At 43.7% G+C, this 25,102-nt stretch overlaps 1 protein-coding gene across 1 annotated transcript in view; it reads right to left on the bottom strand.

Annotated features, from left to right (window-relative positions):
- CIT (citron rho-interacting serine/threonine kinase) overlaps positions 1 to 25,102 on the bottom strand; it is a 1,023,678-nt gene that overhangs the window by 591,689 nt on the left and 406,887 nt on the right. Inside the window, 1 exon segment of the mRNA XM_030217566.1 lies at positions 13,969 to 14,085. Coding sequence (XP_030073426.1) covers positions 13,969 to 14,085 — 117 coding nt within the window.

Raw genomic sequence — 25,102 nt, 5'->3', positions numbered from 1 at the left:
TAACAATATTCAGCAGCACTATCTGTAAAGTACTTCTGAATATCCATGTCGAGCTCCAGCTAAGGGAATTATCAAGACAACAGCTGCCATTATCCAGATAATTCTTTATGAATATTGGGCCCCACATGCTTAGGTGTTTTAGTAGAGCTGGCTGTCACAGATTTAAAGCTGCCTCTGCATTTATGTTTATTAAAATTGATATACCACTTTTACTGGTTCACAGATCGAAGTGATTCAGAATAATAAATAAGAGATTTTGGAAAGAAAAAGAGCTACAAATCAAAATAGGATAGGAATCAATCATACCAAACAGAGCAGAGCTAAATAGATTTAAAAGACAACAAAGAAGAAAGAGACAAGGTACACGCAAGTAACAAGATCAACCAGGCTATCATTCACTAGGCTTCAAAGGATTTTTGAAAGCAGCACATTTTAAGAGCTGCGTTAAATTAAAAGACATTTTTACAAATAATAAAAGGGTTTTGTTGTTCTGAGAGGAGCTACTCAATTATCTTAGAATGGGGCTCATAACCTTTTATTTTAAACCTGCTGTAAGATGCAGAAGAGGAACACAATAGAGCAGGGCAGACAAGATCAGCATTAGACAAAGGACAAAAGAAAAAGAAACATGCTGTTGTTAATATACCTCTCACAAATTGGATGTTAGTGCATTTTGGAATTTCAAGACTGAAGACAAGTCACTTCAATTAAAGATGACAGACTTGTATCAAGAGTGAAAAGAACATCTGGAGATGCTTGGTGAGCAAAGGTTTGCAAAAATTAAGTTGCATACCTGTAACAGATGTTCTCTGTGGACTGCAGCATCCAACAGCCATATGTATGTTGACATCATTGTCAGATCACTATCAGAATTAAGAGATTCAAAAGTATACTTTGTAATCCTCTTTCACCCTCATGCCACTCACCTCATCCATTACAACCTAGTCAAGTCATAAGCTAGCTTCAACTTGGGAAGGGATGGGTGGGGACAAAACTAGTCCTTTATTTAGTTATTTTATTTAGAACATTTGTATCCCACATAGTCCCACCATGGCAGGCTCTATTTCATTTATGAAAAGTACATCATACTAACTCAAGGTCAAACAGAGAATAAGGAACATCTGGGGAAGGGGGGAAACAACAGGAGATACAAATGAGGGACGGCAGGAAGTTAAGCAACAGAGGAGTATGTTCTATCAAAAAGATAAGTCTTAAGTGCTTTCTTGAACAGATTGTGGTCAGCAGTCTCCTTTAATGTTGAAGGTAGAGCATTCCAGTAACGAGGACACACAAAGCAAAAAGAGGAGGCGAAGAGAAGTTTGTATCTTAGATTCCTGCAGTTAGGATAGTGGAGATTGAGATAAGTACGAGACGGCTTTTTGGAATTTCTGAAAGGGAGGTCAATCAGGCTGAACATATAAGCTGGTGCGCCCCCTATATGATCTTGTGAGTTAGAGCACAGATTTTGAATTCGATACGCTCTTTTATCGGGAGCCAGTGGAGCTTCTCTCTAAGGGGTTTTGCTGTTTCAAACCGAGATTTACCAAATAGTAATCTCGCCGCTGTGTTTTGAACCATCTGCAGTTTCTTCAGGGTGTGTTCTTTGCATCCGGTGTAAATCCCATTGCTGTAGTCGAAATGGCTCAAGACTAGAGAGTGGAGAAGAGTCCAGAACAGGTCAAACGGAAGGAACTGCTTTATGCATTTAAGTGACCGCATGGAGAGAAACATTCTTTTCGTAATAGCTGTTACTTGAAGGTTGAGGGACAAGTGGGAATCCAGAATGACACCAAGTAGCTTCAAACTAACTGCGTTAGGGATGGAGTAGTCCAGCGCAGTAATCGTGCCTGGGATAGATTTATTAAACTGGGAGGAGAGAATGAGGCATTGGGTTTTTTCCTTGTTAAACTTGAACTTAAATGTGTTCGCCCAATTGATCATGATGGTAAAACTGTTCTTGATCGCATCAGAGATTTCAGCTAAGGAACATCTCAAGGGAATGTAGATAGTTACATCATCTGCACAGATATAAGGGTTCAGACCATGGTTGGACAGAGCTGCAGCAAGTGGGGTCATCATAATGTTGAATAGGGTTGGTGAAAGGGGGGATCCCTGAGGAACTCCACAGTTAGATCTCCAAGGCCGCGAAATAGAAGAATGGACTTTGACATGATACGATCGATATGAGAGAAATTCTCTAAACCATTGCAAGACAATACCTCCAATGCCGAATTCAGCTAGTAAAGTGAGGAGGTGGTTATGGTCAACCATGTCAAATGCGCTGGACATATCAAATTGCAGAAGTAAGATGTTTTTCCCAATTGATATTTCTTTCCTAAAGTTGGATAGGAGTGTGACCAGTACTGTTTCGGTACTGTGGTGACACCGGAAACCGGATTGGGATGCATGGAGAATAGAACATTTATCCAAATAATCAGTGAGCTGTGAATTGACCATGCTTTCCATGGACTTGACTAGCAAAGGGATAGTGGCAACAGGGCGGTAGTTAGTAATAGTGTTAGGTTTGGACTTCGGGTCCTTAGAGATTGGCGTAAGGAGAATACTACCATGTTCCAAGGGGAAGTGTCCTTGTTGGAGCATGAAGTTCAGATAGGACGTGAAGTCAGCAATAAAACACTCCGGCACCGATTGCAGCAGATAATTTGGGCAGCTATCCAGTTTGCAGTGCGTTTTAGAAAATTTGCAAATAGCTAGAGAGACCTTCTCAGTTGAGACCGTGGCAAAGGTAGTCCAATAGCGGTGTGCAGGGCGTTGGCCAAGTGGAGGTGTAAGGCCAATGAGGACGTCATCTACGCTAGAGGTGCACAAAGGGAGCGAGTTGCGAAGTATTAGGATTTTTTCCCTGAAGTAGTTTGCCAACTGAATCGCTGACAGCATGCCATCACAAGGTGAAGTAACCGGGGAAGTGTCAAGGAGAGAATTCAACTGTCGGCAGAGCTTTCTAGCATCCTTTATAAATGTTTGAATTCGTTTCTGAAAGAAAGTTCTTTTGGCTTGCTTTATTGCGTATTTGTATTTGTGGTGAAAATGCTTCCAAGCTGTGAATGACTGGTGACTTTTTTACTTTATCCAAGCTCTTTCCAGCCTTCTAGTTTGTAGCTTTAGTGCTTTCAGGTCTTGATTAAATCAAGCTTTAGATTTGCAGTGGTGGGAGGATTTAAGTTGCAAAGGTGCCAGGTCATCTAAGATGCAATCACATCTGTTATCCCCACGCGTAAGGTAATCAAAGGAGACAGCGTTTGCTTGCCAGTCACACCCATAAATTTGTTCCCAAAATGATCTCTGGTCGACTTCCCTTCTTGAATAGTAAGAGGTAGGTTCAACGGGGAGAGGATGGTAGTCCATTTAGTATTAGCCAAACAGAGGACAGTATCACTGAGGAACTTGTAAGTAAAGAGATCAATGGTGTGGCCTTTTATGTGCGTCGGATGCAGAACTAGATATTGAAAATCCAGTAGTTGGAGGAAACTCAGGCACTGACAAGCATTGAGGTGATTTTCTAAATGAAGGTTCAGGTCTCCAAGGATAAGGATGTTAGAGTAATTGGTACAGGAGGTAGAGATAAAGTCCATGAAATAGGTCTGACTGTCAGCCCAATTTTGGGGGGGTCTATAGAACAGAATACAACATAGACAATCGTGAAGGGTTCTGCTGTGGACCTTGATTGAAGCGATCTCAAGATAGGGCGTCATGGATTCAACTATAGACTCAACTCTGAGGTCCGAGTGATAAATCAAAGCAAGTCTCCCACCTCTTTTCCCCTGTCTAGGCCAGTGCACAATTTTGAAGCCGGGGGGCAGAAGTCTAAGAGAATTGGGTCTTTGGAGTCACATATCCACGTTTCAGAGATGAAGATGAATGATGTCCCACCCAGCTCCTTTAGATTCCCAAATATCTGCAGTCTTCTACCTTCCACCTACAAAATGCCATTCATTGAGTCCATACCTGGCAAGAAATCCGGATTCCCCGTCAGTGATATGAAAGGGCTATATACCCCCCTGGCCCCTCCAATAGTTCCACGCCACCACAACCACGCACATACGGGTTCAAGCCTATCATGCCCATCTTCTTACTCTGCTGTGGGTCCACAGCTGAAAAAACATTGCCACATCCTGACTGCTTCATGAAAAGGAGTAGGATACCGTACCACCCCCCTGCTTGTTCATGTAGTACATGGCAACCTGATTGTCTGTTTGGATTACAACAATTTGGTTCAACAGCCAATCTCTAACACCCTTTAGAGCTTTCCAAATTGCCTGCAGCTCCAGAAGACTGAATTAAAGCTGGGTCTCCTGAGCAGACCGGTGTCCCTGGGTGTGAAGCCAATCTATATGAGCACATTATCCAAGGTTGGCAGCATCTGTGGTTTCTGGGAAGGAGGAATTTTGAATGAAAATCCCTGAATCAAATTGATGTCAATTGTCCACTAGAGAAGGGACTACCAAACTCTGGGGTGACCAAGATGACAGTTGTCATATTCTCCTTAGCCTGACAGCACTGGGAAGGTAGCGTTAACTGGGGTAATTGTGACCTGGATTGGCCATGGAAACAGGATACTGATCTTGATGGACCATTGGTCTGACCCAGAATGGCTATTCTTATTATCTGATGTCACACTTCTCTGTGCTCTCCTCAGCTTAAATCAAAATCTGCTTTCTGATAAAGAGAATGGAACTTTTCTCATATGAGGAAAGGCTAAAGAGGTTAGATCTCTTTAGCTTGGAAAAGAGAAGGCTGAGGGAGGATATGATTGAGGTCTACAAAATCCTGAGTGGTGTAGAACGGGTAAAAGTGAATAGACTTTTCACTCTTTCAAAAAGTACAAAGACCAGGGAGCGGGGCCAGATTGAACTCCCAGAGACAGAGTACTGACAGCCATAGTAGGCAAAAGCAGCATGTCCACAGAAGTAAAGCAAAGTATGCAGGAACCGGTAGCCGAAAGCTTACCCCCACACAAGATTTAATAGGTTCAGACAGACAGAATAATAAATATACTCAAAGAAACAGCCAGTCTCTTGGCCTCCAAGGCACTGAAGCCACACAATCTTCCCACAGCACAAGTGCTCTCAAAAAGAATCGCAGTGGCTGCTTTTCTTTTTTCTTTTTTTTTTTTTTTTTTAAAGATAGAGAGAGGAGAAAAGAAGAAGGGAAGACTGAGCTAAAGTTGTAGGTTCATACCTGAGGCACAGGATATTCTCAACCTCAAATTCAACTGAACCTGCAAGCAGGACAGGAGGCCACAAAGTCACTAAGGCACACAGGAGCTGCTATCCCACCTGCTGGAGATAGAGAACACTGGTTTGGTTGCTAAGCACAGGAGCTTATGAAGCACAACTCATTAGAGTTCTCTATCTCCACCTGCTGGCAGATGGTCACAACTCATTTGTCTAGACTGATCCTTGGGACGTAATGGAATCCCTAATCCTGAATCATCAGTGTTAGAAAACATTTCATTCTCCATAAATTGATGTACCAGACTTATTGGCACCAAAAATTTATTTTTCTATTTCTCACGACCATGAATACTACCTCTCTTTGACATCTGTGAACACAGAAGATGATGAGAAGGATCATGATTGGGTCACAGACATTGCAGGCAGCAATAATGGGTATCTATTATGGATATGATCCTGTTGCACAAGGAACACATCTTAGAGCCACTGGGTACTATTTCTTGGCAGATGTCCAAAAAAAAAACGCCACAGCGAAATCAAACAACAATAATGAAAAATACCCAATCAGGTACCCTAGACCTAGCAAAGACAAGAAAGGGCCAATGAAAAAACTCAAGAAATTAACTAAAGTGGATATCAGAGGAAGAAAAGGATCCCACATGACAGTGGCAGGACTTAAGTGAAAACAGAAAATATTGGCAGAAAGTGCCAGAACAGATGAAGTAGACATGCTCGGACAGTGAGCATCATGAAAGCGAGACCATTACACTATGCGGAAAAATGGCAGATGGCAAGTGCATACAGGTGCTGTGAATTCTCTTAAAAATGTTGTTTTCAGCAGGGGGTTTGATTATGAATGGAGTGCATATAAGGGAAAATTAGGTTCTTACCTTGGTAATTTTCTTTCCTTTAGTCATAGCAAATGAATCCATTACGAGTGGGTTGTGTCCATCAACCAGCAGGGGGAGATAGAGCGCTGAAAAACCATAGTGCCTCATGGCCAGCTAGCTCCATCTGCCTCTTCAGTATTTGAAGCTTCCAAAGCAGTGTTACACCACAAAGCATAATAACATGAACTTTCCTTCACAGTGGATGAACGCCCCAAAACTGCAGCTATAAGTCAAAGGAGGGAATGGACTCATCCTCCTGTAACTGAACAGAAATCCTGAAGACTGTTTTCCAACTTCTCCCAATGAGGGAACATATCTACAGGAAAAACTGAACATAAAAGTAACATGAATCGCATAATGAACCACTGAGGGAGGGCTCATGGATTCATCTGCTATGACTAAAGGAAAGAAAATTACCAAGGTAAGAACCTAATTTGTGTAGGGCTATTTCCTTGTGAGCCTCACTCTGCTGGTCTCTGCCTGTGAATACAACTATGTCAAGATGGAGTCTGTGAACTAAGACCCTGCACTTCAGTGACCAAGCAGATTCAACTTTCTGTTTGTGGCAGAGCTCTGCTTGTGGTAAATAACTGGCAGGTCTGGAAAAAACTCAAGGATATGCAGTGGGCTACCTGACCCTTGCACCTCCCTGATGAGCTACAGGGGGTAACGCCATGGTGCCAGCAAGTCTGATGAGAGACAGGAATGTATACCACAATGTAACAACTGGAAGATCAAAAAGGTTTTTCTTGCTCAGGGAAGGAGCTGGACAAGATCCTGATTGGTTGCGGTCTGGTCACCTGGGAATCAGGGGCCAGAGAGCGGGGAACAGAAAGAGGACAGAGAAAAGAGAGTAAAGACAGAAGAAGAAAGAAAAGAAGAAAGGGAGAATTTGTCTGGTTCTACTGGAAGAAGGGTAGCTGAAAAGAAGACCAGCGAGACCTGAAGTGGTCCACAACCTTGTGAACTGACCATCTGAAGAAAGTACCTGTTGGTTCAGCTCTACCGGCCAGAGAGACTGTAATCCTGCATGCTGCAGAGAGCCTGTGCTGTTTCCTAAGACGGGGACTCGCTGTGGAAAACAGCTGGAGTCTAAAGGGAAAAACCTGTGTCCACTTCATCTGAGAGACCACCTAGAGTCAGCTCGGTGAGGATTACAGAGATTTATTTCCTATAGTCGGGGATTAGCTAGTGGGTTCTTACCTCAGCAAAGGCGGGTTAGTCAGAACTTTGTGATCAGGAAGATGTGCTGCTAACTGTATTACTTCATGACCTAGTCAGTATTACTAATCAGGATTGTGTAATAACCTAGTAACCAGTGATATCAGTGTTTTAGTTAGACAATACATTCTACAGTTGCTTATCAGCATAAGGGAGCTACATTTGTACAGCTGAGCTGTAGTGTAGGGTGCATTATTCTATTTTCTTACCTATATAATAAATTAATATATTTCACAGCAGTGACTTTACTTTTATTCCAGTTCTCTCTAACAGAAGAAAAGTTCTGGTGTAGGCCCAGAACAGCCAGGTTCCTTTATAATATATAACCCCTGGACAGAGCTAGGAAGTTGGTTTAGCCAGACTCCTGTAAACGGAACCTGGGAATTACTCATTGGGTAGCTTTGCCCAGAAGAGTTATTCATCTATAAATGCTTACATTTCCCCTTCCTTGTCATCAAGCAGATGAATCCATTATGAGTGGGATGTATCAAAGCAATTTCTACATATGGTGGGAACAAGCCACACCACGCACCAGCAATTGTGCTCCAAAATGCGCGTCCCTCCTGGCAGCCACATCCAGCCTGTAATGTCGGGCAAACGAGAGCTTAGAAGCCCAAGTAGCTGCACTACATATCTCTTGAAGAGAGAGTGCTCCAGTTTCAGCCCAAGAAGAGGAAATCGCTATTGTGGAACGTGCCTTAAAGGCTTGAGGCGGAGGCCGGCCAGATAGCAGATATGCTGAAAAGATAGCTTCTTTGAGCCAACGGGCTATAGTGGCCTTAGACGCTGGAGACCCTCTGCACGGACCTGACAAAAGAACAAAAAGATGGTCAGAGGTCCTGAAGGCACTTGACATGCGCAGATATTGCAACAGCCCTTCGCACATCCAGAAGGTGCAACTGCTCATAAGCTTCTGAAAACTCCTCTTTAGAAAAGGAGGGCAGGAAAATAGGCTGGTTTAGGTGAAACGCTGAAACCACGTTAGGCATGAAGGAAGGCACCGTACGTACCATTACTCCAGACTCTGAGAATTGCAGAAATGGGTCTCGACAGGACAATGCTTGGAGCTCAGATACCCGTCTTGCCGATGTCACGGCCACCAAAAAGACCGTCTTTAAGGTCACATCCTTCTCCGAAGCTCGCCTAAGCGGCTCGAAGGGCGAACACTGAAGGGCCTGTAAAACTAACCCCAGGTTCCAGGCCGGACACGGAGCCCGCACGGGAGGACGGAGCCGAAGCACCCCTCTAAGAAACCGTGTCACATCCGGGCAAGCAGCCAGAGAGAGGTCAGCGACCTTCCCTCGAAAACATGCTAAGGCTGCCACTTGAACACGCAGGGAATTATAGGCCAAGCCTTTTTGTAATCCATCCTGCAAAAAGTCAAATATCGGCGAGACAGAAGCCCGCATGGGTGTGATCGCTTTAGAAGCATACCAAGCCTCAAATTGGCACCGAATCCTGGCATAAGCCACGGAAGTGGAACGCTTGCAGGTCTGTAGGAGAGTGGAAATGACTTTATTGGAATATCCCTTGTCTCTCAATTGCGCCCTCTCAATAGCCATGCCGTAAGACCAAAGCGGCAGGCGTCCTCCATGGTCATTGGGCCCTGTGAGAACAGATTTGGTACCAGAGAAAACGGCAGGGGATCCTCTACCAGCATCCGCCGAAGGTCCGCATACTACGGCCTCCTGGGCCAATGAGAACCACCTCTCCTTGGTGAAGCCAAATCCGCAGGAGTACTCACCCTATCAAGGGCCACGGAGGGAGCACATACAGGAGGTCCTGAGGCCAGGGTTGAGCCAAGGCATCCAACCCTGCCGAGCGAGGATCTCTCCGTCTGCTGTAGGAGCACGGGACTTTGGCATTTGTGCTTGACGCCATAAGATCCATTACGGGCTTTCCCCATTTGGCACATATCTGCAGGAATACTTCGTCTGCAAGTTCCCATTCCGCTGGGTCGATTTGATTCCTGCTCAGATAATCGGCTTGCACGTTGCTCTGACCTGCAATATGAGCTGCTGACAGAAACTGCAGATGAATCCCGGCCCAGTGGCAAATCTGCACAGCCTGTGCTGCTAGTGCAATGCACTGAGTGCCTCCTTGGCGATTTATGTAGGCCACTGCTGTTGTGTTGTCTGACAGAATTCTGACAGCCAATCCTTCCAGGGTCAATTGAAAGGCCAGAAGCGCCTGGAAAATCGCTTTCAACTCCAAGCGATTGATGAACCACTCCGACTCCTCGGGTGTCCAAAGACCCTGGGGGCATGCCTTCCCCGGCAATGTGCACCCCAGCCCTTCAGGCTGGCATCTGTTACCACCAGGCACCAATCGGGGAGCACTAGCGGCATTCCTCGCCACAGCATGCTGTCTGAGAGCCACCACTCCATACTGAGCCGGGCCGCAGGGAGCCACGTGAGTCTGCATTGATAATCCTGAGATATTGGAGACCACCGTTGAAGCAGGGAGCACTGCAGAGGTCTCAGGTGCGCTCTCGCCCAAGGCACCACTTCCAAAGTGGCCGTCATCGACCCCCCAACAGCTGGACTATGTCCCAAGCTTGCGGGCGAGGCATCCTCAGGAGCAGACGGATCTGGTTCTGAAGCTTGCACCACCTTTGCTCGGGTAGGAAGACCATCCCCGAGGCTGTGTCGAACCGGACCCCCAAATAGTCTACAGATTGAGAGGGGGTCAGGTGACTTTTGGCTACATTGACGACCCAGCCCAGATATTGCAGTACTGAGACCACTCTGGCTGTAACCTGATGACTCTCTTCTGCAGAGTCTGCTCTGATGAGCCAGTCGTCTAGGTACAGGTGAACCCGAATACCCTCTCACCTGAGAAAAGCAGCTACTACCACCATTACCTTGGAAAAGGTTTGGGGAGCTGTGGCGCGGCCAAAAGGCAAGGCCCGAAACTGGAAATGTTTTCCCATCACCGCAAAACGCAGAAACCTCTGGTGCGGGGACCAAATTGGTATGTGCAAGTAAGCTTCTTTCAGGTCCAGAGACATGAGAAACTCTCCTGGTTGTACGACCGCGATGACGGAGCGCAGGATTTCCATGTGAAAATGCCGCACGTTCAGAGACTTGTTGACTTATTTTAAGTCTAAGATAGGCCGAAAAGACCCACCTTTTCGCGGCACCACGAAGTAAATGGAGTAACGGCCAGAGCCGCATTCGGCGGGAGGCACGGGGGAAACCGCCCCAATGTGAATCAAGTCTTGCAAGGTCTCCTCTACCGCTGCCCGTTTGGCGGCAGAACTGCATGGGGACTCCACAAACACATCTCTTATCGGGGCATTGAATTCTATTCTGTAGCCTTCTCTGATCAGGTCCAGGACCCACTGATCTGACGTAATCTTGGCCCACTTCTCGAGAAAGAGGGAAAGTCATCCTCCTATCACAGGAATCGAGGAGGGGGCCGGCGCACCATCATTGAGAGGGTCGCCCATGAACTCCAGGTCTTGAGCCTGCTGCTGCGGAACGTTTGTCCGAGCGAAAGGAGTTCCTCTGCTGAAAACGGGCACACGAAGTGAACCCAGCAGAACACCCCGGGCGGTACATTCTAGCTTCACGGAAGTGAGGTCTGTAAGAGGAGGGAACTGCCTGAACCTTGGAAGAAGGCCGCTGCCTATCCTCGGGTAAGCGCTGGGGTTTGGCATCCCCCAGGCCTTTCACAATTTTTTCCAACTCCTCACTAAACAGAAGAAGGCCTTGAAAGGGCAACTTCACCAACCTTTGCTTAGAGGCCATGTCAGCTGCCCAATGCTGTAGCCACAGAAGATGGCGAGCTGCCATCGCTACAGCCATCTGTTTAGCCGAAGCTCTGACCAGATCATACAGGGCGTCAGTCAAAAATGACAAGGTCGACTCCATCCGCGGTGCCACCTCTGTAAGGGGTTCCGCTCCATCTCCGGGCTGTTTCACTGCCTGTTGTAACCAAGCGAGGCAGGCTCGGGCAGCATAGCAGCTGCATGCAGACGCCCCGTAAGGATAGGCCTGAAATTTCAAAGGATGGTTTCATAGCTGCCTCCAGGCGATGGTCCTGCATGTCCTTCAGGGCAACTCCTCCTTCCACTGGGAGGGAAGTTTTCTTTGTCACAGCCGTGACTAGAGCATCCACTTTAGGCACTGCTAGGCGCACCAAATGCTCCTCACCTAGAGGGTATAATTGCCCCATAGCCCTGGCGACTTTCAAAGGCCCCTCAGGGTCAGCCCATTGAGCCGTGATAAGCTCTTGGATGGAGTCATGCAAAGGAAAGGCTCGAGCAGGCTTCTTAGTACTTGCCATCCTCGGATTACCAGAGGAGGTCTCAGTACTCCCAGAGTCTTCTATAGAGAGGACCTGCAAGGCATCAGTAATAAGCGCTGGCAGCTCATCGCAGTGGAAAATCCTCACCGCGGAAGTATCATCTGGATCCGGTGGCAATCCTGCACCTTCTTCTGACTCTCCAGACCACGATGGCCTGCCAGACCCCTCAGTCCTCACATCCCGACCACGGGGGGAGGGGGGGCGCCACTCTCTGAAGGGGAATCCACCCTTCTGCACTTGTCTTGCGGCCATCTGTCAGGGGAAAACGCGCCTGACGGTAATCCAAGGCCAGACTCCACTGGAGGGGATACAGAAAGCAGGGCCGCAGAGGACCCCTGCGGAAGAGCTCTTTTTAACATGTATGCATTATGCAGCAATAAAACAAATTCAGGGGAAAATGGCTCACCCTGGCCTCCCAGTTCCAGTCCGGGGGAAACAGCTCTTTTATTAGCCTCTACACGAGGCGCCCCTCCATGCTCAAACCCCTCCGCCTCAGCGGGGGTCGCGCCATGCTGTTCCAAAATGGCGCCTGCTGCCAGTTCCACGGAGCGGGAAGGAACATCGCTTGCCATGCTCGTACCGTCTGAAAAGCACACCTTACAGAGCCCTGCTGCAGATTTGCGCTTGCCACAAACGGAACAGCGCTTTACTTTCTCAGCAGCCATCGCCGAAAACGACGGAAATTCAAAATGGCAGATTTGCGCCAAAATCATCCCGAACGCGGGCCCTCCCCGGAGGAGCTACAAAATGCTCTTACCTCACCAGACCGAGTCTCCAAGCTCCGGTCACGCTGCACAATCAGAAGAAAACCTCTTTTCTGGGATCGCAGCACCAAAGCGCTAAGCGACTTTTTTTTTTTTTTTTTCCACGCTGTGAGGAAAGTTTGAGGCGAAAGAGGCAAATTTCCAACTCTGGAGGATCAGTAGTGTGGGAAAGGGCGAACCTATGTGCCTGCATCCACAGCGTGGGCAAAGACAGGGACAGGGCTTGCCTATTTGTCTACTTCCATATCGGGGGCCGGGTAAGGCAGGGAAAGGGCTAACCTATTTGCCTTTAAAGTGGGCACCATCAGCCACAACACCCCTGCTACAACTGGCAGAAGCACAGGAGCCACCCCAGGCAGATTTTCTGAAGGAGCTTGACCAAGGTGCAACCACCCTGCTGGGGAGATAGAGAAGCAAAGCAGACAGTGGATACAAAAAAGTCCTCTCTCAAGTGGTGTCTTCTGAAACAAGTTCTTTATTGCAAAACAATTAAAACAACGTTGTTTTAATTGTTTTGCAATAAAGAACTTGTTTCAGAAGACACCACTTGAGAGAGGACTTTTTTGTATCCACTGTCTGCTTTGCTTCGTTGCTCTTTCGTGGAGAGAACACCTTCTGTGTGTGTTGGCTTGGGGGAGATAGAGAATACAGAAGAGGCAGATGGAGCAAGCTGGCCATGAGGCACTATGGTTTTTCAGTGCTCTATCTCCCCCTGCTGGTTGATGGACACAACCCACTCGTAATGGATTCATCTGCTTGATGACAAGGAAATGAAACTTTCTGTTGCAATTGAAGGATTTGATGACATATTATTGGGGGGAGGACAATGGGTAAAAATGGTCAATGGCCCATATAGTCAATTTTTTTATTATGTATTTTTGATTGATGCCTTGTTTATGTTTATACTTGTTACTATTGCTGTTGTCATCAATAAAAATTATTGACAAAAAAAAAAATATGATGTTTTCAAAGTTGAAGAGCTGTTCCCGCACAGGGCTCTATTGGATGACAAAAACCACATTTCAGAATATACCATCCTGCTTGTCTTTGGGAAGTCCAATTACCTCTACCCTTTTTCAATTCCTGCTCAGCCAGTTATAGACATTCCTAAGCTTACATCATTCACAATGTATATAGATGTTGTATAGCACTAATCTTTTCTGTTTTATATTTGTAAGGGTCAAAAGCTTTGCATAATTTTGACAATGAAGGTCAAGTTTTGTCTTAAAAAAAAAAAAATCACCACAGCCAGGTCAGCAGATTGCTCCTTGGCTTCCTCTATAATATTTGATAACTATAAAGAAGTTGATTTAAGGAGGGCAAAAGGTGTATCTACATGGGCAGTGCCTCTACTTTTATATATATATATATATATATATATATATATATATATATATATATATATATATATATATACACACACACACACAAATTATGTAAATGTAAACTTACACTTGCCAGAGACATAATAGCCAGAATTAAAATCCATATGTAGGTTAATTAGGTCTCTTAGTTAGTAGTTCTCAGTGCTAAATAAGGCCATCAAGTGTGTCTTTTCCACTAGTGTCTCAATGAAAAGAAACCTACCGCTTTCTGTTCATTAAGAATATGGTTTTTCTCACGCGCTTCTTCTTCATATTTTATTCGTAGAGCCTCAAGTGATTCTTTATCGGAAAGGTCCTTTTTCATCTGAGCTTCTAGTACCTGAAGGAAGAAAAATAACATTAAATTATCAAAGCAACCACAGAGGTGTTGTCTACCACAAGAGAAATGAATCAGTACAAAAACAGCAGCAGAAATAAAGTGGTTACTTACCCGTAGCAGGTGTTCTCTGAGGACAGGTCTCCCATGTAGGTGATATAATCCAACAGAGCCTGCACGGGAACACTAATGATACTGGAAGTGGTAAAAGAAATCCAGTACCTCCTCACTAGCAGGTTCTTTTACTAAGGTGCGCCAAAAAAATGGCCTGTGCTGTCTGAACCTGCTTGTTGATGGAATACATTGGAAACTGGTTATTTGTCTGAATTAGAATAATTTGATTCAATAACCAATCTCTGAAAGCCCTCAGAGCAGGCTTGTCCAAGTTCAGCCCTCGAGAACTGCAAACAAGCCAGGTTTTCAGGATATCTCTAATGAACATGCATGAGAAAGATTTGCATGCCACCACATTCATTGTACACAGATCTCTCACATGCATATTTTATTATGGATAGCCTGAAAACCTGGCTAATTGCAGCCCTCAAGGACTGAACTTAGACAAGCCTGCCTTAAGGCATTCCAGATCGCTCTTAGCTCCAGGAAGTTTATTTGATGGTGTTTTTTCTAAGCTGAGTACAGATTCTGTGTGGATCCCATCTACATGAGCTCCCCATTCCAGGTTGTATGCATCCATCACTAGTACCGTCTAAATCTGAGGAAATTTGGAAAGTGATACCTTTTGCCAGACTGAATTGAACCATCCACCAAGCTAGTGAATCCTGGAGCAGAGAGGAGATAATGCCCTAAAGGGTTTCCATGGCTTCTGAGCACTGGATGGATAAGATCCACTAAGCCTTTCTCAATGCAGAGGCCACAGGAATGTCTAGTAGGGATCCTATAAATTCTAGTTTTTGTGAAGTGCTAAGTTGTGAATTGGGATAGTTTCTAATGAACCCTAGCGGCTCTAGCACCTAAATGGTCACGTCCATTGCTTCTTTAGAACTTTCCTCTGATGTGCTCTTGGACAATCGTGAATGTAAGGAAACACAACCAACTCTAGTTTGCATAGACATGCTGTGATGACTGCTAGGCACTTTGTGAATACTCGATGCTGACACAATGCCAAAGGTTTGCACATGATACTGGAATTGGTATTTCCCTACTATGAATCTCAGATATTTCCTTGATTTGGATGTATCTGAGAATATAAGCATCCTTTAAGTCCAAAGATGTACCATTTGCAATCTTTGAAAAACCTTATGTACTGTCTTAACATAGGTTTTTATATACAAAGAGGAGTCTATAATCACATCAACATATCCCATCTCATGAACAATAGCTATAACAATATCATCAACAGTGAAAGAAGTGGAAAAATTGGGCAATGGATGGCTAGGTAACAACAAAACATGAGTTTTGGCCATATTTAATGGTAAACAATTTGCAATCATCCAAGTACAAATCGACTGAAGGCACAATTTTAAACTTTCCTCTACAGATTTTTCATTACTAAACTAAATATGAAGAGATAGTGGGATTCAAGGTCAACCTGGATAAGACAGAGGTGATGGGAGTTAACGCTGAGACAGAAAGAGGTAACAGAATTGCAAAAGGTTTAAGGTACTGAAATCTGTACAGAAATGCAGACAATATATAATAGTAATTAACTTAGCTAAATTACATTGTATCTGATTGTATAATCTGACTGTGTTTCAAACTGTTTGTGTTTCAAACTGGTTTATTGATATCTGTGAATCTGAAAATTAGATTTCTGATTTCAAACTGCCAGCAAGTATTAGAAATCTTTCTTTTGCCAAGTTTCTGAGCTCCTTCCTACCCCCACCCCATCTATCTCAGTTCACCTGTTTTTTTTTTTTTCTGCAGCCATTTTTAAAGCACAAGTGTGTTTTCTGTGGAGAGCTGTGTTGCTGGTCTCTGGCTGGGAAAAACTCAGATAAGATTTGTGCTGGCTATATTTGTGGCTTTTCCTACCCTAGAACTGTGGTTTTTTTGCACATCTCTACCTACTATCCTTGTCCTCCCCTTGTCCCAATCAGCTTTGTAGAAAAGAGGCTTAATACAGGCCTAAGATAGGTTTTACAGCAAACACATTCCACAAGTTTAGGTTTATACCCACCCACCCCAAGACTGACACTTCCTAAATCCCTATTCTAACTATACTACTTATCACAACTTAACTCCACCCAAATTACAACTGTCTCAAATTGCTGAGGAGTAAAGTTAATCTTGTACACTGTCAAGCCTCATCATAAAATACCTATTCATACCCATTCAACAAATCAAGATGACTTTTATTCTCTGTAATAATTGTGGAGCTTTAGTTTCAAGGCCAATCATCTGGAAACTTAAGGCTTGTCCTATCTGTAATCAGCTCGCTAGTTTAAAACAAGAGGTCAGTAAATTAAAGCAGGAATTAGATGCACTTAAAGCAACTTCTAAGACTGCACAAAATCAAACCAAATTCACACCACTGCCTCAAAGGATAAAACCTCTTAAGAATAGATGGTTCACAGTAGGCTCAGGCAGACTTCGTCATGTGACAGAGAGGCATACACCCTCACAAGTGTTACCCCTACAGAATTCTTTTGCTCCATTAGAGCTCTGTGAGGTTCCTAAAAATAGAACTGAGCCAGAAGAAACAGCAAAAGCAAAAGAAATTAAGGTGGAACAAAAAGATATGGAGGGACCCAAAGACAGAAAACACACCAAAATATCAAATGTTGAAACACATACCAGGAAATGTAAATGGAAAGTGATGACCACAAATGCTCGCAGTCTTGGCAACAAAGTTCATGACTTTCAAGCCCTGATGTTGGAGGCAGACTTGGACGTTGTTGCAATCACAGAGACATGGCTCAATGGTTCTCATGAATGGGATGCAAACATACCAGGCTATAATCTATTTAGGAAGGATAGAGAGGGTCGTAAAGGTGGAGGAGTAGCTCTATATGTGAGAAATGATATCACAGCAACCGAAATGACAGGGACCTGGGGTAAGGAAGAAGCGATATGGATCACCTTAAAAAGAGATGATAGAACCTCTGTCCACGTGGGTGTTGTCTACAGACCTCCAACACAATTGGAAGAATTAGATAAAGACCTGATCGCAGATATTCAAAAGTTGGGAAAGAAGAGAGAGGTGCTGTTGCTGGGAGATTTCAATCTGCCGGATGTAGATTGGAAGGTTCCGTCTGCGGAATCGGAAAGAAGTAGAGAGATTGTGGATGCTTTCCAAAGTGCTCTGCTCAGACAAATGGTCATGGAACCCACGAGGGAGGGAGCGACGCTGGATCTGGTGCTCACAAATGAGGATAGCGTGTCAAATGTCCGAGTGGGTGCCCACCTGGGCGGCAGTGACCATCAAATGGTTTGGTTTGATATGACGGCTGAAGAGGAGGGTTGCCACTCAAAACTCAAAGTCCTGGATTTCAAGCGTGCTGACTTTAGTAAAATGGGGGAATACCTAAGGAGGGAGCTGATGGGCTGGGAGGACGTACGATAAGTGGAAGGACAGTGGTCCAGGCTGAAAGAAGCTATAAATAGGGCCACAAACCTTTATGTAAGGAAAGTAAATAAAAGCAAGATAAAAAGGAAACCGATATGGTTCTCCAAGCAAGTGGCTGAGAAAATAAAGGCTAAAGAGTTCGCATTCCAGAAATACAAAAAAACTCAAGACGAGGAACACGGGGAGGAATACCAGAGGAAACTGAAAGAAGCCAAGAGAGAGGTACATCTGGCGAAAGCGGAAGAACAAATGGCTAGAAAGGTAAGCAGGGGTGACAAAAATTTCTTCAGGTATATTAGTGAAAGGAGAATGACTAAAAAGGGAATTGTGAGACTAAAATATACTGCAAACCGCTATGTAGATAATGATGAAGAAAAGGCAAATTTGCTAAATAGATACTTTTGTTCTGTTTTTACTGAAGAAAATCCGGGAGAAGAACCACGATGGACTGGCAAAAGTTCATTTGAGAATGGAGTGGATATAGCACCATTCACGGAAGAGAGTGTGTATCAACAGCTAGAAAAACTAAAGGTGGACAAAGCCATGGGACCGGATGGGATCCACCCCAGGATATTGAGGGAGCTCAGAGAGGTTCTGGCAGGTCCTCTTAAAGATTTGTTTAATAAATCCTTAGAAATGGGAGAGGTTCCAAGGGATTGGAGAACGGCGGAGGTGGTCCCTCTTCACAAAAGTGGTGATAGGGAAGAAGCTGGAAACTACAGGCCGGTAAGCCTCACTTCGATTATTGGAAAAGTAATGGAAGCGATGCTGAAGGAAAGGATAGTGAATTTCCTGGAAGAAAATGAGTTGCAAGATTCGAGACAACATGGTTTTACCAAAGGGAAATCGTGCCAAACGAATCTCATTGAATTCTTTGATTGGGTGACAGGAGAATTGAACCGTGGACGTGCTATAGACGTAATCTACTTAGATTTCAGCAAGGCTTTTGACACGGTTCCCCACAGGAGGCTCTTAAATAAACTGGATGGGCTGAAGATAGGACCCAAAGTGGTGAACTGGATTAGGAACTGGTTGACGGACAGGCGCCAGAGGGTGGTGGTGAATGGAGTTCGCTCGGAGGAGGGAAAGGTGAGTAGTGGAGTGCCTCAGGGATCGGTGCTGGGGCCGATTCTGTTCAATATATTTGTGAGTGACATTGCCGAAGGGTTAGAAGGTAAAGTTTGCCTATTTGCGGATGATACTAAGATTTGTAACACAGTGGACACCCCGGAGGGAGTGGAAAACATGAAAAAGGATCTCAAAAAGCTAGAAGAATGGTCTAAGGTTTGGCAATTAAAATTCAATGCGAAGAAATGCAAAGTGATGCACTTAGGGAGTAGAAATCCAAGAGAGGCGTATGTGTTAAGCGGTGAGAGTCTGCTAGGTACGGATGGGGAGAGGGATCTTGGGGTGATAGTATCTGAGGATCTGAAGGCGATGAAACAGTGTGACAAGGCGGTGGCCGTAGCTAGAAGGTTACTAGGCTGTATAGAGAGAGATGTGACCAGCTGAAGAAAAGAGGTGTTGATGCCCCTGTACAAGTCGTTGGTGAGGCCCCACCTGGAGTACTGTGTTCAGATTTGGAGGCAGTATCTTGCCAAGGATGTAAAAAGAATTGAAGCGGTGCAAAGAAAAGCTACGAGGATGGTATGGGATTTGCATTACAAGACGTATGAGGAGAGACTTGCGGACCTGAACATGTATACCCTGGAGGAAAGGAGGAACAGGGGTGATATGATACAGACATTCAAATATTTGAAAGGTATTAATCCGCAAACGAACCTTTTCCGGAGATGGGAAGGTGGTAGAACGAGAGGGCATGAAATGAGATTGAAGGGGGGCAGACTCAAGAAGAATGTCAGGAAGTATTTTTTCACGGAGAGGGTGGTGGATGCTTGGAATGCCCTCCCGCGGGAGGTGGTGGAGATGAAAACGGTAACAGAATTCAAACATGCGTGGGATAAACATAAAGGAATCCTATGCAGAAGAAAGGGATCCTCAGGAGCTTAGCCTAGAATGGGTGGCAGAGCTGGTGGTTGGGAGGTGGGGCTAGTGTGGGCAGACATATACGTCTGTGCTGGGGCTGGTGGTTGGGAGGCTGGACTAGTGCTGGGCAGACTTATACGGTCTGTGCCGGGGCTGGTGGTTGGGCGGCGGGGATAGTGCTGGGCAGACTTATACGGTCTGTGCCAGAGCCGGTGGTGGGTGGCAGGGATAGTGCTGGGCAGACTTATACGGTCTGTGCCAGAGGCGGGGTTGGTGGTTGGGAGGCGGGGATAGGGCTGGCCAGACTTATACGGTCTGTGCACTGAAGAGGACAGTACAAATAAAAAAAGTAGCACATATGAATTTATCTTCTTGGGCAGACTGGATGGACCGTGCAGGTCTTTTTCTGCCGTCATCTACTATGTTACATGAGGCAAATTAACTTGGTTGGGGGTGGGGGGGTGGCAGAATGTCAAATATGAAGACGAATGTACTACCCAGTCTATCGTTCTTCTTCCAGATACTGTCAACTGGGGTTTCAAGAGTGTTAAAACATTTAAGAGGTGGGGTGGAATCTTGGGAGAGGATGAGGCCAAAATTGGTAAGGGAAATATTATGTAGTAGGAAAGAAAAAAAGGGGGGGGGGGGGGTTGGCACTGCAGCAGTGCTAAAACGTTCTTGAGATTTTTATATTCTTTAAAAGCAACCATGATAACCATGTGAAAAGTGTGGTAATACTTGCATAACATGACAGTGGTTTTAGTATTTTAATAATGTCATAGGACAAATGATCATATAGCAAAGTGCACACCACTATCATTCTGGATTTTAGTTTCAGGTAAAAGGAGAGACATAAGTAATGTCACACTGGGAAAAGACCAAGGGTGCATCAAGCCCAGCATCCTGTCCACGACAGTGGCCAATCCAGGCCAAGGGCACTTGGCAAGCTTCCCAAACGTACAAACATTCTATACATGTTATTCCGGGAATTGTGAATTTTTCCCAAGTCCATTTAGTAGCGGTTTATGGACTTGTTCTTTAGGAAACCATCTAACCCCGTTTTAAACTCTGCTAAGCTAACCACCTTCACCACGTTCTCCGGCAACGAATTCCAGAGTTTAATTACACGTTGGATGAAGAAACATTTTCTCCGATTTGTTTTAAATTTACTACCTGTAGTTTCATCGCATGCCCCCTAGTCCTAGTATTTTTGGAAAGTGTAAACAGATGTTTCACATCCATCTGTTCCACTCCACTCATTATTTTATATACCTCTATCATGTCTCCCCTCAGCCGTCTCTTCTCCAAGCTGAAAAGCCCTAGCCTCCTTAGTCTTTCTTCATAGGGACGTCGTCCCATCCCCGCTATCATTTTAGTCGCCCTTCGCTGCACCTTTTCCAATTCTACTATATCTTTCTTGAGATGCGGCGACCAGAATTGAACACAATACTCAAGGTGCGGTCGCACCATGGAGCGATACAACAGCATTATAACATCTCACACCTGTTTTCCATACCTTTCCTAATAATACCCAACATTCTATTCGCTTTCCTAGCCGCAGCAGCACACTGAGCAGAAGGTTTCAATGTATTATCGACGACGACACCCAGATCCCTTTCTTGGTCCGTAACTCCTAATGTGGAACCTTGCATGACGTAGCTATAATTCGGGTTCTTTTTTCCCCACATGCATCACCTTGCACTTGCTCACATTAAACGTCATCTCCCATTTAGCTGCCCAGTCTCCCAGTCTCGTAAGGTCCTTCTGTAATTTTTCACAATCCTGTCGCGAGTTAACGACTTTGAATAACTTTGTGTCATCAGCAAATTTAATTACCTCGCTAGTTACTCCCATCTCTAAATCATTTATAAATATATTAAAAATATGAAACAAAAAAAAAAGCAGCGGTCCTAGCACAGACCCCTGACGAACCCCACTAACTACCCTTCTCCATAGTGAATACTGCCCATTTAACCCCACTCTGTTTCCTATCCTTCAACCAATTTTTAATCCACAATAGGACATTTCCTCCTATCCCATGACCCTCCAATTTCCTCTGTAGCCTTTCAAGAGGTACCTTGTCAAACGCCTTTTGAAAATCCAGATACACGATATCAACCGGCTCCCCTTTGTCCACATGTTTGTTTACTCCTTCAAAAAACTGAAGTAAATTGAGTTGTTGCTCTACTTAACCCACCTATATCTTCTTCATGGTATCCCCCCCTCTCTCTCTGAACTTTTTTCCATGATTTTAATTTAATGAGATCACCTCTACTACAGTACATGCATCTAACCCTCAAAAATTGGTTATGTGGTAGATTTTTCTTTAGTGCCTTGCTATGACAACTAGAGTAATGCAAGATTTTGTTTATGAAGGCATTGTTTGCATATCTAATTTTAACATCTAGAAGTGATACTTCTTTATCAAATGTCAATTGAAATTTCAAATTTATGTCTCTTAAATTCAACCAATCATAAAGGTTAGTAATTCTTCTTCTCCCTGTCAGATCATGAATACATCATCAATGTACCTTTTTCAAAGTATTATCCTATCTTTATAAACATGTTCTTTCAAAAAAATTTGTTTTCGAAGTCATTGATATTAACCACTGATGGTGCATAGTGGCAACCTTTGCTGTAGCTTTGATTTGTTTGTAGTACCTTCATTCAAAATAAAAGTAAATTTTCTTTTAAAGCTAAAGTGACTAAGTTCAACTATGAACATCTCCTATTGTGAGAACTTCTGTTTTACAGCAACTCTCCAATTATCTCAAGTGTCTCTGAGGTATATTAGTGTAAAGAGATACTATATTCATTGTCACAGGGGTGATGCTACCTGAAATTGACAGCCCATCTAGGATGTTGATGATGTGTGAGGAGTTCCAGGTGTAGGATGGAATAGAGAGAATCAAGTGTCTCAAAAATGTATCAATATAGAAAGTGGTTCTAAACAGATCTGAGAGCAGACTACTGGTCTTCCTGGCAGTGAAACATGTAACTTATGGATCTTAGGCAGCATGTGCATCACTGGAGTTCTAGGGTATGGATTATTTAAAAATTCATATTCTTTATTGTAAGTTTCATAACTGTGATTTTAAGCTCCATGTTTTTACATTTCCTGCATTTGTTTTAAGCTGGTTTCTAACTTTATCTTTTTACATTTTCCCGATTCATTTTTAGTTGTTTCTAAACATTTTTTATGCTTTTAAGATTCATTAATGTTGTTCATGCATTTGCCACATGTCCAGTATTATTTCCAGTGTGCTCCGATGATGTCATCATTACATCATTGGAAAAGTTGTATTTTTTTTTTTTTTTTTTTTTGCATTCTTCTCAATTTTAAAGCATCTTGTGGTGACGATATTTAGCTATTTTATAAGGGCATTACTTTCTTTTTCAGAATCAGCCATGATTTGTAATTTTTGAAGATGTAAAAAAAAAAAACAATTTGTTTTTAAGTTACATGGTGTTTTTGTAAAAGCTTTTCCATTTTATCATCCAAAGTTTTACATCGGAACATGTTTTGAACAATTTTGATCTTGTTTATGAGAGTTTTAGATTTCAAAAGGGTTTTTTTTTTTTTTTTTACTTTATGATTTTTAACAGTGGCTCTTGACCCCAGAACAGCAGCTATAACTTTGTTGCTCCTAACTTTGGATGAATCCTATGAATCCTTGGATGAAGCTGTGTGGACTACTGCTGTGGTTGCCAGTAAGCTGATTCATATCAAAAGGCACTACTGCTTTGTTAACATTTGCTTTTCTATTTGTTGCATTTTACATGTTTAATTTGGTTTTTTAAGCCCAACATTTTAAAAAATTTTTTACATTTTTTTTATATTTGCCATTGTAGTTGGTTCTAGAGGGAAGTGTGTTTCAACCATTCTCTCTAGGTTTGTCGTATCTGGTTCTTTCATTGCAACTTTTTCACTGTATGGTTTGAATATTACAAAACAGAACACTTTGCTATGAATGAGGATCAGTTCACTTTTCCACTGTACAAGTCACATTACCTGAAATGTCACTACTATTCCTGTTAAGGTGCACATATGTATGGCTTAGTTATCAACATTCTTAAATTATCAGCTGTTTACTAGGTTGTTGTTTTGATAGATAGATAGATAGATAGATAGATAGATAGATAGATAGATAGATAGATAGATAGATAGATAGATAGATAGATAGATAGATAGATAGATAGATAGATTATGTTTCTATTTTTAAGTTTTTATGTTTAATATGATTTCAGTTTTTATGATTTTTTTTTAAATTGCAATTCAGGTTTAACAGTCATCTACTCCCAATAGCCTTACATAGGTGAAACATGGCCAAGTCAGGCACTGTGTTTTCTTTCTTTTGTTTAATCTCTACTGTTTAATAAATTGCCTACTACTTTTATCTTCTGGTGTTCTTGGTCTGATTTTTTTCTGCACTACTACCATAACAACTCTCTACTTTCTTTTGGGAAGAGCAGCCTATGGATAAGTGAACAAGGTGCTGGCCACAAGACATCTAGGTTCTGGTTGATGCCTAGGGCAATGGTTCCCAAATGTGACCTAGGGGCTTCCATGCCAGTCAGGTTTTCAGGATATCCACAATGAATATTTATGAGAAAGATTTGCTTGTACCACTGAATACAAATCTCTCTCATGAATATTCATTGTGGATATCCTGAAAACCTGACTGGCTGGGGAGCCCCCAGGACATATTTGGGAACCAATAGCCTATAGACTACTTTCATGAATGGGTGGTTGGACCCAGAGCAAAATCTTTTCATTCATTTGGAAAAAGAGACCTCCACGGGTAAGTAGAGAAGTAATGTACCAGGCCAGAGAGCGGGGAGGTATGTTCCCTCCCTTCAGTCATACTATCATGCAGCACACCTTAGAATCTTAGCAATCTGGCTCCAAGGTGTGGAGAAAATCTGGACAAAGTTAGAGCAAGGGTGGATGGGGCCCTTTCCACTACAGGCAATACCTTGGCTGCCCAAACAGATGTTGGGAGCGATCACACTGAGAAGCCCCCCACTGATCCAGGGACCTTTGGGAATCTGGAATAAATTAAGAAAAAAATTCTTCCCTGGGCAAAGGTATTTCAAACATATGTATCTCCGCTTTGCCCCTGATTTTGGTCCGGAACTTCAAGATGCGGCATATCGATCATGGGAGGGAATGGGACTGTGTACACTAGGACAGATGTGGGAAGAAAATGCAGCAGTAAAATTGGAAGTACTGTGCCAGGAATATGGGCTATCTCCCCTGCAGGCCTTTCAATACTATCCGGTTAAGGATTTTCTTACACGGAGGGCACAGGGAGATCTTCATCTATCAGAAACAGAATTAGAAAAGGGAATGATGGGAGGGGGAGGCCAGGGGGGGTATATCAAGGATATATAAAGCATTGCTACAATATGGGAATCCAGTTGAGTATTATTTATCTAAGTGGGAAAAGATTATAGGGGCAACATACACTCCCCCCCCCCCCCCAAATGGAGAATGATGATCAGATT

The sequence above is a fragment of the Microcaecilia unicolor genome, chromosome 11, assembly GCF_901765095.1.
Source record: "Microcaecilia unicolor chromosome 11, aMicUni1.1, whole genome shotgun sequence".
NCBI lineage: Eukaryota > Metazoa > Chordata > Amphibia > Gymnophiona > Siphonopidae > Microcaecilia > Microcaecilia unicolor.
The sequence above is the reverse complement of the archived record's forward strand: the minus strand, read 5'-3'. Positions and strand labels throughout refer to the sequence as shown.